This window comes from Chelonia mydas, chromosome 3 (assembly GCF_015237465.2).
Source record: "Chelonia mydas isolate rCheMyd1 chromosome 3, rCheMyd1.pri.v2, whole genome shotgun sequence".
Taxonomy (NCBI): domain Eukaryota; kingdom Metazoa; phylum Chordata; order Testudines; family Cheloniidae; genus Chelonia; species Chelonia mydas.
The window spans coordinates 86275576-86291182 of NC_057851.1; the positions used below are offsets into that span (position 1 = coordinate 86275576).

Here is a 15607-nt window from a genome sequence, read left to right on the forward strand (position 1 = left end):
TCGAGTGTTGATTAAACTTTTAATTTCAGAGATAGCGACCAGACTACATAGAGTAGTCTACAAAGGATTTATCATGCAGTAACTACTTATTAGTATACTGTGAAAAAGAGTGTCATGTTTAAACACCCTCAGTCTCTCTTTTTCATCACCATATATTTCTGACATAGAAGCAAGGAACTTCTTTTTCATACTAGCAGCCTAATAGCAAATCCACAGATTAACTACACATCACAGAATTGTCCTCAAAAGACAAAAAAGGATTTGATAAGGGCCAAAGAAAATATGTGCCAACAACATGTGATAAAACAGGCCTATTTACCTTAGGGTGAGAAGGTAATAAACTACTGTTCATATAGGAAACCTGACCTGCCTCTCTCTCAATAGACTGAGCCAGTAGGGGGTGGAATGTCATACAAGCATTTCTCTTGGGTCCCCATCAGTTCTTGCCTAATGATGCTTTCTAAATAAAAATGAAATGGGTTGCGGGCGGCTGAGCTGTCATATAGAGCACAGCATACAGTATATATTACTAATGAAAGTCCAAAAAAATTACTTCATCTTCTGCAATAGAAACCTCAAGTTTCTTGTCCCCAACAGCATTCACACTAAAGAAAAGAAACATTCCTTGGTAAATCTTTGTTTCATCAAAAAATCATGGTCTTGGCTGGTTCTTAAAACAATACATAATACAGACTGCTGGAATGTACTCGTATACCCATGGCAAAGCCCACTGTGCTTTCTGACCCAGATTCCATGGAGAATCAGAGTGGTAACCTACTTATAACTTGAAACTAAATTAAGTCATTCTGTCTCTTCTCTAGTTGCTGTGCTAGCTAAACCTAATCCAAATCTGTTGCTTTAAAAAGGAAAAAAAAAAGTCTGTAGAAGGTTTGAGTACATAGCAGTTATGAAAGTGTTATATTTAATATTTTATCTTTGTTTGAGACTGCTGTTTTAGTTATACATGTTTTCTCTCTCGTTAAAAACTCAAGTTCAAGTGGTTTAAATCTTTTTTTTTTAAATGAAAAAACAGCATTACTCACATGCAAGTCTAAATAGTGTCTGGGATTTATTACATCATTCAGTGAAGTTGACTACAGATAGTTCCATATAGAACAAAATGATGGACAAAAAATATTCTTGTATTGATGATGACTCCATGAGACATACAAATTGTGTGTTAAACTTTGTCTCATTCATGCCTCTTTTCGTAAACATTTCTCTCTTAGAAAACTAGCTTTCGGGTTTTTTGGTAATAACTTGTGTCTGCAGTGCATGAGCATATAGACAATATATTGTTTTAGGAAACTGTAGTAAAGAATAAAACAGATTAATGATAATGGTAAATTGACATAAACCAAGAGAAGTCTTTGTCAGTCAGTCACATTAATGAATGGACTAATTCTTAATAACTGATTAGTGTTATTCTTCAGAGTCCAGTATGCTTTGAGGCATATGTTCAGAAGAATATGTTTACCTGTAAAGGCCAAATTCTGTTTCTATTACACCCACAAAATGGGCATTAATGGCTCTACTGAGAGCAGAGGTTGGATTTGTTTGTTTTACGCCTCCAATCAGTGTGCAGTACATCAGCTGAGTAGCTCTCACTAGACTGGACTTAGGGGACCTGGGTTCTGTTCTTAATTTTGCCATTGGCCTGCTGGGTGACTTTGGTCATGTCCCATCATCTCCCAGTGCCTCAGTTTCTCCATTTGTAAAATGAGGATAATGATACTGGCCTTTCTTTGTAAAAATCTTTGAGATTTTCTGAACTGAAAATGTGCTACATGAGAGCACAGTGGAATTATTTTATTATTATTATTAAATATTATTAGGGCTGTCAATCACAGTTAACTCCAGCAATTAACTCAAAACAAATTGACACTATTAAAAAAATTAATTACTATTAATCACTGTTTTAATCGCACTGGTAATAATAGAATACCTACTGAAATTTATTATAAGTATTTTTGGATGTTTATCTACATTTTCAAATATATTGATTTCAGTTACAATACAGAATATAAAGTGCACAGTCATAGAATCATAGAATCATAGAATATCAGGGTTGGAAGGGACCTCAGGAGGTCATCTAGTCCAACCCCCTGCTCAAAGCAGGACCAATCCCCAATTAAATCACCCCAGGCAGGGCTTTGTCAAGCCTGACCTTAAAAACTTCTAAGGGAGGAGATTCTACCCCCTCCCTTGGTAATGCATTCCAGTGTTTCACCACCCTCCTAGTGAAAAAGTTTTTCCTAATATCCAACCTAAACCTCCCCCACTGCAACTTGAGACCATTACTCCTTGTTCTGTCATCTGCTACCACTGAGAATAGTCTAGAACCATCCTCTTTGGAACCACCTCTCAGGTAGTTGAAAGCAGCTATCAAATCCCCCCTCATTCTTCTCTTCTGCAGACTCAACAATCCCAGTTCCCTCAGCCTCTCCTCATAAGTCATGTGTTCCAGACCCCTAATCATTTTTGTTGCCCTTCGCTGGACTCTCTCCACATCCTTCTTGTAGTGTGGGGCCCAAAACTGGACACAGTACTCCAGATGTGGCTTCACCAATGTTGAATAGAGGGGAACGATCACGTCCCTCGATCTGCTGGCAATGCCCCTACTTATACATCCCAAAATGCCATTGGCCTTCTTGGCAACAAGGGAACACTGCTGACTCATATCCAGCTTCTCGTCCACTGTCACCCCTAGGTCCTTTTCCGCAGAACTGCTGCCTAGCCATTCGGTCCCTAGTCTGTAGCGGTGCATTGGATTCTTCCGTCCTAAGTGCAGGACTCTGCACTTATCCTTGTTGAACCTCATCAGATTTCTTTTGGCCCAATCCTCCAATTTGTCTAGGTCCCTCTGTATCCTATCCCTACCTGCCACCATATCTACCACTCCTCCTAGTTTAGTGTCATCCGCAAATTTGCTGAGAGTGCAATCCACACCATCCTCCAGATCATTTATGAAGATATTGAACAATACCGGCCCCAGGACCGACCCTTGGGGCACTCCACTTGATACCGGCTGCCAACTAGACATGGAGCCACTGATCAATACCCATTGAGCCCGACAACCTAGCCAACTTTCTGTCCACCTTATAGTCCATTCATCCAGCCCATACTTCTTTAACTTGCTGGCAAGAATACTGTGGGAGACCATGTCAAAAGCTTTGCTAAAGTCAAGAAACAATATATCCACTGCTTTCCCTTCATCCACAGAACCAGTAATCTCATCATAGAAGGCAATTAGATTAGTCAGGCATGACCTTCCCTTGGTGTATCCATGCTGACTGTTCCTGATCACTTTCCTCTCGTGTAAGTGCTTCAGGATTGATTCCTTGAGGACCTGCTCCATGATTTTTCCAGGGACTGAGGTGAGGCTGACTGGCCTGTAGTTCCCAGGATCCTCCTCCTTCCCTTTTTTAAAGATGGGCACTACATTAGCCTTTTTCCAGTCGTCCAGGACTTCCCCCGATCACCATGAGTTTTCAGAGATAATGGCCAATGGCTCTGCAATCACAGCCGCCTACTCCTTTAGCACTCTCGGATGCAACGCATCCGGCCCCATGGACTTGTGCACGTCCAGCTTTTCTAAATAGTCCCGAACCACTTCTTTCTCCACAGAGGGCTGGCCACCTACTCCCCATGCTGTGTTGTCCAGCGCAGCAGTCTGGGAGCTGACCTTGTTCGAGAAGACAGAGGCAAAAAAAAGCATTGAGTACATTAGCTTTTTCCACATCCTCTGTCACTACGTTGCCTCCCTCATTCAGTAAGGGGCCCACACTTTCCTTGGCTTTCTTCTTGTTGCCAACATACCTGAAGAAACCCTTTTTGTTACTCTTAACATCTCTTGCTAGCTGCAGCTCCGGGTGCGATTTGGCCCTCCTGATTTCATTCCTACATGCCCGAGCAACATTTTTATACTCTTCCCTGGTCATTTGTCCAATCTTCCACATCTTGTAAGCTTCTTTTTTATGTTTAAGATCCGCAAGGATTTCACTGTTAAGCCAAGCTGGTCGCCTGCCATATTTACTATTCTTTCGGCACATCGGGATGGTTTGTCCCTGTAACCTCAATAGGGATTCTTTGAAATACAGTGGTCACTTAATATTATTTTTTATTACAAATATTTTGCAATGTAGAAAAGATAAAAGAAATAGTAGTATACAATTCTCCCCAAAGGAGTTCAGTCACAAATTTAATTAATGCATTATTTTTTTTAACAAGCATCACCAGCATGGAAGCATGTCCTCTGGAATGGTGGTCAAAGCATGAAAGGGCATACAAATGTTTAGCATATCTGGCACGTAAATACCCTGCAACGTTGGCTATAAAAGTGCCATGCGAATGCCTGTTCTCAGTTTCAGGAGAGACGTAAATGAAAATTGGGCAGCAGTATCTCCCGTAAATGTAAACAAACTTGTTTGTCTTAGTGGTTTGGTGAACAAGAAGTAGGACTGCATGGTCCTGTAGGCTCTAAAGTTTTACATTGTTTTGTTTTTGAGTGCAGTTATGTATAAAAAAAATTCTACATTTGTAAGTTGCACTTTCACAATAAGAGATTGCACTACAGTACTTGTTTGCAGTGAATTGAAAAATACTGCGGGGGTGAGTTTTCTTTTTTACATTGCAAATATTTGTAATCAAAAATAGTAATATAAAGTGAGCACTGTATGCTTTGTATTCCATGTTGTAATTGAAATTTATATATTTGAAAATGTAGAGAAACATCCAAAATATTTAAATAAATGGCATTCTGTTATTGTTTAACAGTGTGATTAAAACTGTGACTAATCACAATTAATTATTTTAATCATTTGACAGCCCTAATTATTATTACATCAGCCTTTATCAGATAAAATGGTGACATGCATTAAAAAAACTGATCTGAGAAATAATGGCATTGATATAGGAATGCTGCTACAGATCAGTTGATACTGACCGAAAGTTTCGAAAGTAACTGCTGATTTTGGGTGCCTCCATTTTTTTGAGATATCTTAGAGATCTCTGATCGTCAGGAGGCAGGTGCTCAGCACTTTCTGGAGACCAGGCCTATTTAAGTAACCTCAAATTGAATATCCAAAAACTGAAAATCAATAAAGTGATATATCATACACAAAACCCTACAGTGCTTTTCAGGACAATAATTGATGATTTAAAATATTGTGAGAAAACAAAAAAAAAAAATTAGGGCAATAGCTGTGAAATGTATGTAATACTGGAGAGAGATAATTACATACAATTTTCTGCTATTATATGTCACATTGTTTTCTTTTCCTTTTTTATGTAAGTCAAGAATTATAGCCCTGTGCAACTTTTAAGATTTCTCTGCTTTTTTTATATCAGTCTTTTACATTTTATTTTTTTATCTTTTTATTTATTTACTTTTGACTATGGAAGAAAGGAAAAATTGCTGTGTTTAGCATAATTTGCAAATATGATTGGATGGTAGAAAATAATTAACATTTTTATTTTTCAGAAAACGGTGGGGCATATTTCCCAGAAGTGAAAAATGATCCAGCCAAATATTTACAAAGTTGCCCTGAGTCTGTAAAAAAGTGGCTGAGGCAACTGAAAAATGCTGGGAAGGTCCTGCTGTTGATTACCAGCTCTCACAGTGACTACTGCAGACTCCTGTGTGAACACATCCTTGGGTAAGTGTACTGCTGATCTCAGTTCATTTCCGATTAGACCTCCCAGAGAGCAGTAACCATGGTTAGATTTGGATATGGCCCTGAGCAGTAAAGCTCGAGGTTTGGGTCTGTTTCTAGTTACTGTTTCACATTATCTCAGAACTGGGAGACCAGTAGCTATGGGCTGTCCTTAAAACTATACATTTTTATAAGTAGTATTTCACATTGAATAACCAGTTTTTCAAAAGATGGGCCTTGTAAGGAGCAGAAAGATAGCCTTGTGGCTAAGGCACTGGCCTTTATTTCTTTCTTAATTGTATTATGAATGGCCCTAGATGCCCAAATCTAGATAGGGGCCCTGTTATGGTAGGCACTGTACAAACATATGGTGAGAGGCAATTCCTGCCCTGAAGCTCTTACAATCTAAATAGACAAGATAGACAAAGAGAAGGGAGAAGAAACTGAGATGCAGAGAGATGTGAAGCAACTTGCCCAAGGTCACACAGCAGGTCATTGGCACAGACAAGTGGGGCCAGATGAGTGCATAGGCCTACAGGGCTATGCCAAGGGCCCCCTGTCTGCTGATATCTTGCAATTGTATCAGAATCTAGACTTCCATTTTTTAAATAAAAAGTAAGTTTCTAGCCTTTGCAGTTGTGAAGAAAAGGTTGAAAATGTGACCAAGGATTAACCGGTGCAGTGATGTCTGTTTGAATCTGCAGACAACTTAAAAATATAGTTCTGAGAAGTGTGAATGACCCCATGCATCTCAGTAGGGTATTAATTCTAAAGCCCACTGCTCTTGTAGGCCCCACCATCATCACCCTAGCAGAGGATTCTGTATATGGCAAGAGAACTAGATTGCAGTGGCCGGCCCTGGCCGGCCCACCCTCCCAAGCAAATATTTACCAGTTACTGAGGTATGTAGTAAGGCCACCCCCTGCTGCCATCTCTCTCTCTCTCTCTCGGGGAGGGGCCCCTGTTGCTCCTGAGGAGAGAAGTTCCCTTGTTGCCACTTTTGAAGTTAAGAGGGGGACCTCTTGCCATTCTCCTGCCTCTCTGGGAGTGTATAGGACCCTTTGTCATCATCATTCCATGCGGCGTGCAGGGCCACAACATGGGGATGAGGCTACAGGGAACCCCATATCATGATATATCCAGAGGACCAGATTGCTTTACTCTTTTCCTTAGAATACAACCCAGGTCTCCCAACTCTCAATCCACTGTCCGATCTAGATCACAGCTCTACCACAGACTTCCTGAGTTACCGTAATAATTCCTTCAATCTTTGTGCCTCCGTTCCCCAGGTGTAAAGTTGTAACACTGTGTCTTACCTTACAGGGTTGTTGTGCTGATGAATGTATGTGAGCTGCTCAGATACTATACAATAACCCTCAGAGAAGAGCCTATAAATAACTTATCATTGCTCTTAATGCATGGTTGCCAAAAAGATAATTGTGCACAGAAAACATATATTTACAGTACTTGGGCAGAATAGGTAATTTCACAGACAGATGGTTCACTGCAATTCATTTGAGATCTACAGCTGCCAATGATGGCACCTATTTGTATCCACAGATTTTTCAAGCTCATAATATTGAGAATTTGGCTGGCTAAGCCAAATGCAACCCAAAGTTTGTGGGCTTAACTCCCACTGAAATCTTTGGGACAAATCCATGACGTTAATAATGGTGTAGGTTACACACTGAGTGTAACTTCATTCATAAAACAGTTTTAGGTGGCAGCATATTGTAACTATTCTGGCTGTCAGTGGGTGAAAGCCTAGTGAGTGTATTACGTATAGAAATTGAGTAGAAAAGGGATGATGCAGCAGGAAAAGCACAACTGATATAAAAGTGTAAGACACAGCTGCATCCCAACAATAGCACAACTCATGCCATACCATTCCCAATGCTCCCAGATCCAAACAGAATCCTGGCAGCAGCAGCTACAACTCTACTATCTTTGATGAGACTTGCACCTGCTGCCACTAAGGTGGAATCTGTTTCCTCCTACCACCCCTCAAAACCAAAAAAAGTTATACTGAAATGAGTAGTACACCCAGGGACTGATTCTCTACTACCATGGACTTTCTGTAGCCATTTATATCATTGCAAGCACTCTCATCCATGCATTGATACCTGTGCCTCCCTTTAGTTGAGTATGTAATGTTCTAATAGTTCTCTACTGGTGTGCAAGAGATCTTAAAGACTGCGGCTACATGGCAGAGTGAAAAGCCTGCTACAGCCACACTGTCATATATAGCTATATGTTCTTGTGGCATAGGTTTAGGTTTTGTAATGATAGGCCACTAGCTGTCACCTACAGCCCCCAACTAAAACCTCTCCAGAGCATCATCAAGGATCTACAACCTATCCTGAAGGACGATCCCTCACTCTCACAAACCTTGGGAGACAGGCCAGTCCTCGCTTACAGACAGCCCCACAACCTGAAGCAAATACTCACCAGCAACTACACACACACAACAAAAACACCAACCCAAGAACCAAATCCTGCAACAAATCCCGGTGCCAACTCTGTCCACATATCTATTCAAGGCACACCATCATAGGACCTAACCACATCAGCCACACCATCAGGGGCTCATTCACCTGCACATCTACCCGTGTGATATATACCATCATGTGCCAGCAATGGCCCTCTGCCATGTACATTGGCCAAACTGGACAGTCTCTGTGCAAAAGAATAAATGGACACAAATCTGACATCAGGAATCATAACATTCCAAAACTAGGTCTCAGAGTAGCAGCCGTGTTCGTCTGTATCCACAAAAAGAAAAGGAATGCTTGTGGCAACTTAGAGACTAACAAATTTATTTGAGCAGAAGCTTTCTTGAACTTGATGCATCCGATGAAGTGAGCTGTAGCTCACGAAAGCTTATGCTCAAATAAATTTGTTAGTCTCTAAGGTGCCACAAGGACTCCTCATTGTTTTTGCTGATACAGACTAACATGGCTACCACTCTGATAGCTGTATGTGTCAGTGAAAGGCTCTGGCCGGGGGGAGACAGCAAGGAAAAGCTTCGGTAGCTCCCCATTGCTGGAATCTTTCCCTGCAGCAGGGTAAGGCTACGACAGTTGGGAGCTGCCGGAGCTTTTCTCTGCTGCTGGAGTCTTTTCCTGGGGATGGGAAAGGCTGCAGCAGCAGGATGCTGTGCTGCTAAAAGTATCAGGGGAGATGGAGAGCCATGGCTTGGCCGAGTAGAGAGCTGTGAAATGTATGTACTTGGGTGCATACCCTCACCCTTCAGGCATGTCTTTATATGCCTGAACCATGCCTCACCAGCTACAATTCTATTTATACCCATGCTAGCAGAGGCTATGCATGTATGTACTGTACACACCCCACTGAAAGACGCCTGCAGTATAGACATATCTTACTTTGTCAATAGGGATGATTTCCCTTGTTAAGCGCAGCTCTCTTGAAAAGGTGGAGATTAGAAATAGAAGAACCTTACTAGGTCACCTTGTCCATTTCCATGCCTATGTAGGATTGTGGCCTTCAGTGTTCAGCACAATCCTATTTTAAATGAGTCAGGGAATGTGGCTTCCACCACTTCCCTTGAGAGTCTGCCTGTTCCACAATCTACTCGATGCTACTGTTAAGAATTTTTTCCTCGTGTTCATCTGAAATGTTCCCTCGCACTAGTTCACTGCATAACTCCTGGTTATACTCTTTGGCTTTTCAGTTCCCTCATTGTTGCTTGCACTGTAGAAACAGTATTTATAAATGGTTACCATGTCACCCCCTTAGTTATGATTTGAAGCATATTTGTTCTTGGCTTCTGTTCTCGTAAATTCATCCTCCCCAACGCTTATTTCTCTTGATTTTCTCTGACTTCCCCTTCGGTTTATCAATACTTTTCTAGTTTTCAAGTATCCAGAACTGTGTGTAGTATGTATCATATGAGAGCCTTAATACACAGTTAGCGTGATCTTGGGAGCAACCTCACCTTAGGGCTTGTCTACACTACCACGCGGGGTCGATCTAAGATATGCAACTTCAGCTACATGAATAGCATAGCTGAAGTCGTCGTACTTAGATCTACTTACCACAGTGTCTTCACTGCAGTAAGTCGACAGCTGATGCTCTCCTGTCAACTCCGCTTGCGCTCCTCATTCTGGTGGAGTACCGGAGTCAACGGAAGAGTGCTCACTGGTCGATTTATCATGTCTATACTAGATGTGATAAATCAACCCCCGCTGGATCGATCACTGCCCACTGATCCAGCAGGTAGTGTAGACAAGCCCTCGTCTTACTCTTTAGTGGCACCTGTTAAGTTGTGAGTACAAGTGTCATTCAGACATCTACCAGTAAGTACTATACCTCACTGCATGTGCAAATCAAGTATAGTGACTTCCCTCAAAGTTTCTTTCATTTTAAGAGATAGGTAGTTCTACCAGCATTCCCCATTTTAAGTACAGGAAACAGATCTCAAGCCACTAAAATCTTTGAAAATAGAAGAAAAAATTTAACTGTGTCCATTGTGTTATGTGATGCTGAATTGAACTCACAAAAAGAGAGATTAAAATGCTTTAAAGAGACAGTCACAAGCTACAGATGAAAGATTTTCAACAGTGACAGTATTTCCTGCAGGAGGTTTTACATCTTGGACATGCAATAATCAAGTTATTGGCTGATTATTTTTTAAGGTTGGAAATGGAGAAGTAAACAAAAGCATAAATGACACTTCTAATTAAACTGAGATGTTTAACCTCTATATTTGAATTAGGATAGATCGGTTTTATAGGAAACTAAAGATTAAAAGTGGTTTTATTATTGCCAATACATTATTATTTTATCTGTAGTGTTCACTGTAGTTCAAGTCTTCTGATTGAACTTAATTAATAGGTTCTGTTTAAATGTGTAAAAAAAAGAAAAATGAGAAGAAATCATCACTGTTACTTTTCTCTTGGTCATTTCTACAGCACACTGGCCTAGTCAGAACTTCAGTTTCAGTTCTGTCTTCTTTTTTTAAAAAACCTTTGACTTATATTCAAAACAGTGGTTCTTCCTAAATCTGTTCCAGATGCCTTCCTTCGCCTTCTACACTTGATCACATGTATCTGGGACACTACACTGTCATGTTTGTCAATAAGTCAGAGAGCAGAAAGGACTGTCAGATTTTAACTTCAAAAGAAACCTTTACATATTTCTATTGCAAATCTCTATAGTCATTTATCAAATCCAATCATCTATCTGATAAACTCCACTGGTAGTTAATAATCTAAAGCATATGTCTCATAACTACTGGAATGCAAATTTACTTTTGGAAAGCCTCTTATAATACATGTCAAGGGTCAGTAATGCATATTTTTATTCAGATCTGTACATCTGGTATACAATCTGTCTGATTCTGCTTTTATATTTGTTAGCATTTCAGCTCATTATACCCTTGCTGTACTTGCTACTTCCTCCTTCCAGAATAAGGCTATCCAAGAATTTTACTAGATGGTCCCAGTTTGTGCAGTATAATACACAACCACCTCAAAGAAGCACTTCTAATAAAAATATATAGCATGTATATGCAATTTTTTAATTTGCTACTATATTCCAGCATTAAGATATAACTAGGTTTGGCAAAATTTTTCCACTTATGTACTACTTCAGACTAATTTATATTTTTATAACCTCCTCAGAGACTTGTAGAGAAGAATTTTTAACTCCATTTTACAGCTGGAGATAATTTAGAGAGTGAGGTGAAATGACTTGCTCAGGGTTGTGGAGGGAGCCATGCTTGGAGTTGGGAGTATTACTTAGAAATATATGGCTCCCAGTCTTGGACCAAGACCATTAGACTACATTCTCCTTTCATCACTTTCACCTTGAAATAAATATCCATCCTTAATAAACGTGAGAAGTATGGGACCAATAGCGCTAATAACAAATAGTGAGTTTTGCATGGAGGTGGTATAAGTACAAGTACATAGCTAGAAATAGCAAATATTGAATTTAATATTATACCTGTCCTAACTGGTGGGGGAAAACACATCAGAGAGGGGAAAATGTGCCTACTAATGGCCAGATTTTCAAATGTATTATGATGCCTAAAGCTGCAGATAGGCACTTATTGGGATTTTCAAAAGCAGCTAGTGATATTAATGCAATAGGCACCTGGGTGCTTTGAAAACCCTAGTGTGTGCCTCGCGCAGTGGAGCCTAGTCGTGAACCAGAACTCCTAGGTGCTGTGGTAATACAAATTAATAATAATTAATAGAATTAATAGAAGGCTCCAGTCTGATAGGCTGTCTTTCTAACAGGCTTTCACCAGTGATATATGAACTTAAAAATGGAAGAAAATGGGTGTGGGGAAATAGCATAAAAGTCTCTAAGTAAAGTGGCACGAAAAAATTCTTTATAGAAAACTGTTTTGACAGTCAGTCTTATCTACATGGCTTTATTTCCTTTTTTGTTTGTTTTTTTTAAGTGTTTCAAGGTTATTTGACTTGTTTTGTTATTTCAGGAATGATTTTGCAGAGCTTTTTGACATTGTGATCACAAATGCATTGAAACCTGGTTTCTTCTCTCATACGCCAAACCAAAGACCTTTCCGAACTCTTGGTAAGACTCAGTAATGTATACATCTGTTTCTTACACACTTAGATCTAGGAAATGGGGGATCCAGTCTAGTAGCCCTGTAGGTTAAAACTCTGTGACATAATCAAGCATTCAGATAACAAGTGGAAGAGATAAGAGATTCTAGATTGGTTCAGTTCCCGAGGCAAGCTATTTGGAAAGGATACTGAGGGAGAGAAGGAGGAAGTTGTAATGCTGGAAACAACCTGCAAATATAATGAAAAATGAAGTAAGCGCTTGGTTTAAAACAGGAAAAAAAGTCAATATAATTCCCGGCTACATATATTGAGGTATTGCATGATTGAGCACAATGGTGACTGATTTCTCTGTGTTGTATAGACAAGATCATACATAGAATACTTCATACAGTTCTGGGAAAATCAATTACAAAAACATTTAAACAAATTAGAGGAAATTCAGAAAACCGAAACAAATACACTTACAAGTTTGGAGGAAATGATTCATGGGGAATGTTTGAAAGTGTCTAATATGCATAATTTGGCTCCGTATTGACTCACAATGGGCATACCATTCACTTAAAAAAAATAAAAACAATCCCAAATTTTGTAGCAATGTAGTGAATTAGGTTATTAAATCAAGGCATTAAGGAATGGGATATACAATAAAGGAAGTGCTTGTTAATCAACAAATGTGAATAGACATGTACAACAAGTCAAACAGTTTTGACAGCTTTTCATAAGCATCCTCATGATTAAGTAACAATCTGAAAATTAAGCTTACATGCAAAATAGCAGACTGGCCCAACTTCTAATGCAGTGCGAATGGCGGGGGCGGCAAAGGACGGGGAAAGGCATATAGAACTGTATTTTTGGTAACTGTATTTTAGCATCTCATTTTGGAAAAGACTGTCATTCCAGACCCAAAGTAATTTTACCTTTTGAACACTTAAACTAAAAACTGCAATGGCAAAGTGGCAATACATGGGAAATACTTTCTAATGCTGTATTTATTTATTTAGAAGAGTAATAAAAAGTATCTTAAATATATATATATTTTTAAAAGAATGAGGTCAAATAGGAAGCTGTCAATTTAACAGTTTGATGTAGAATAGCACAGAAAGGAAATCAAATACAATATGAATGAATAAGCAAAGACATTATAAGTGGTAAACTGTCAAGTTTAAAAGCGTTTTTGCTAATTTATCTTGATGGAAATTGAAAATAAAGTATAACTCACTTCAGATGCTTTTAAAATCATCAGACTTCTCATGCCTTCAAATGGGGGGTTCATTCCCTGAGTCTCTGATGGCAGTGGTATTTGTTTATGTTATTGTAGTGCCAACAGGCTCCTGTCAGGATCTGGGCCTCATGGCAGTAGGCATTATATGAACACAGAATAAGAGATGGCTCATGTTCGGAAGTGCTTTCAATCTAAAAAAGGCAGGGGAGCCAAAAGAAAATAGACAATCAACAAATGAGTAATGTGCCCAAACTACAGAAGTTCCTAGGTACACTTTCTCCAACTTTTGTTTGCTTTGCTTTACTAGTGTTTTTTATTTATTTATTTATTTGATTTGATCTCAAATAAGAGCAAAATGACCTTATCTTCTGAAAGACCAACCAGAGTATTGACGATACTATAACAGAGACAAATATTTCTAAAAACAACTTTGGAAATTTTAATAAAGCATATTCTGATGTAATAAATTGTGAACAATTTAAGATACTCTGTAGTGTTAATCTCCTAAATAATGAGTAGAAAAAAATGATGTGGGCATCTTATGTAGACATTTCTTTTTGTGGAAAATTTTGACTTTTTGTTGAAAAAAGCCCCCAAACAAACCTGGAAACATTTAGGTTCTGGCCAAAAATATAATGTTTTTTGGTTTTCTGATTAAAAAGTCAAAATTTTCTGTGGGGAAAAAGAACCCTTTCTGAAAAGCTGCAGTGGAAGTCTGTTGGGCTTTACAACCCCTTTCCCTCTGCCTGTGCTCCTTGCAGAGGCTGCTTGAGCTCAGGTGGCTTCTGGCCAACAGCTTGTTCCTGCAATAAAACGTGGACTTCTCAGTGCCCCTCCTAAATTTGGTAGCCTAGATAACTGCCTGTCTACCCTATGCCCAAAGCTGCTGGTTCAGTGGGGCTAGATTTCAGCTACATTTCCCCACCCATCAGAAAGTCTATATTTGGCCCAGTTTCCTAATATTGTTGAGTCAATAGGTTTGTCCTGTTTCAGTGGGTTTCCACTCAAGGTGGGCTCAAGTTACAAAATGGGGGTCCTTTTCTTGATTTCAAACTCTCCCTCCCACCCCCTTCAAAAAATTCAGGGGTGGTGAATCGGGTTCTGGAGTGAGCCCCTATCTCATTTACATGTGGTGCTGGTAGTAGTAGTTTTTGCTTCAAACTCTGGAGGGAAATCTTTAAAGAAAAGTTTTAAATCTGTCAGTCTTTCATTCTGGAGGAACCACTGTGGTCTATAAATATTTGAAGGAAGAGAACATGACAAAGAAGTTATTGTCGGCAGTAATACAATACTGTATGAGCTGCAGGAATGATTTTTCAGTAGAAAGTAATTTTGGAACTAATCCATTTGGAACCATGAAAGTTAATTTTGATTGTGCTAAACACGTATCATTACCTCATTTGTGTGAGTTTCAAAACATGCATCAATCAAAGCAACCAGAACTTTGTATGGATCATTGCAAGTTTTACGTTTTTGGCTTTTTTGTTAGAACCAAGGTACTAATTGTTGTTATAACAATACATTTTTGTTTATATAGTACTTCTTCAAAGAACTGTGCTATAAATCTGGTAATAATTTAAAAAAAAATAAAAAACATATTAATGGAATTTTCTTATGAAAATTAAAATCTTTAAAAAATTCTCTTCTGTATTGATTTTAAAGCATCTATACTAAACTATACCTAACAAAATATGGACAAACAACAAGCAAAAATCAAATAGTTTAAAGAAACAGGCTTATATTGCCATGCAGCTTCAACTCCAGAATACCTCTTCAAGGATCTCACGTAAGTCTGACTCACACATTTGTTTTTCTTTATATAGGAAAGAAATTGCTTGATTAGTACATGAAATTCATACATTTTGACATTAATCTTAGAAATGAGATCAGATCCTCAATTGGTATAAATTGACATAGCTTCATTTAAATCATTATAAGTACCTTGACTTACAGCATCTAAGGATTTGTCCCAATATGTTCATGTAAAGCAATATCTGCCATGTCAGTGCGCCTGTCTTCTCAAAATGGGATATAAGAGCTTTCCATCTTTTTGAACAACTAAAGTCAGCTTAAATTAATTTTTTTAAAGATTTTGTAGTTCTATGAATTGAAGAAAAACCATGGAGCAAATATAGTTCGGTCTCACCTGGTCATTTATGATGTCATATTACTGC

The 15607-nt window shown here is 38.9% G+C and overlaps 1 protein-coding gene across 8 annotated transcripts in view; it reads left to right on the top strand.

Annotated features, from left to right (window-relative positions):
• The window catches only part of NT5DC1 (5'-nucleotidase domain containing 1), a 231464-nt gene that overhangs the window by 136232 nt on the left and 79625 nt on the right, over positions 1 to 15607 (top strand). For all 8 annotated transcript variants that reach the window (XR_006289557.1, XR_006289558.1, XM_037894667.2 and 5 more), the window contains exons 7-8: positions 5483 to 5657; positions 12121 to 12218. Coding sequence is in view for 6 of the 8 variants with exons in the window: in XM_037894667.2 (XP_037750595.2) it covers positions 5483 to 5657; positions 12121 to 12218 (273 nt within the window). In the remaining 2 variants the exon portion in view is untranslated. The remainder of the gene's footprint in view (positions 1 to 5482; positions 5658 to 12120; positions 12219 to 15607) is intronic.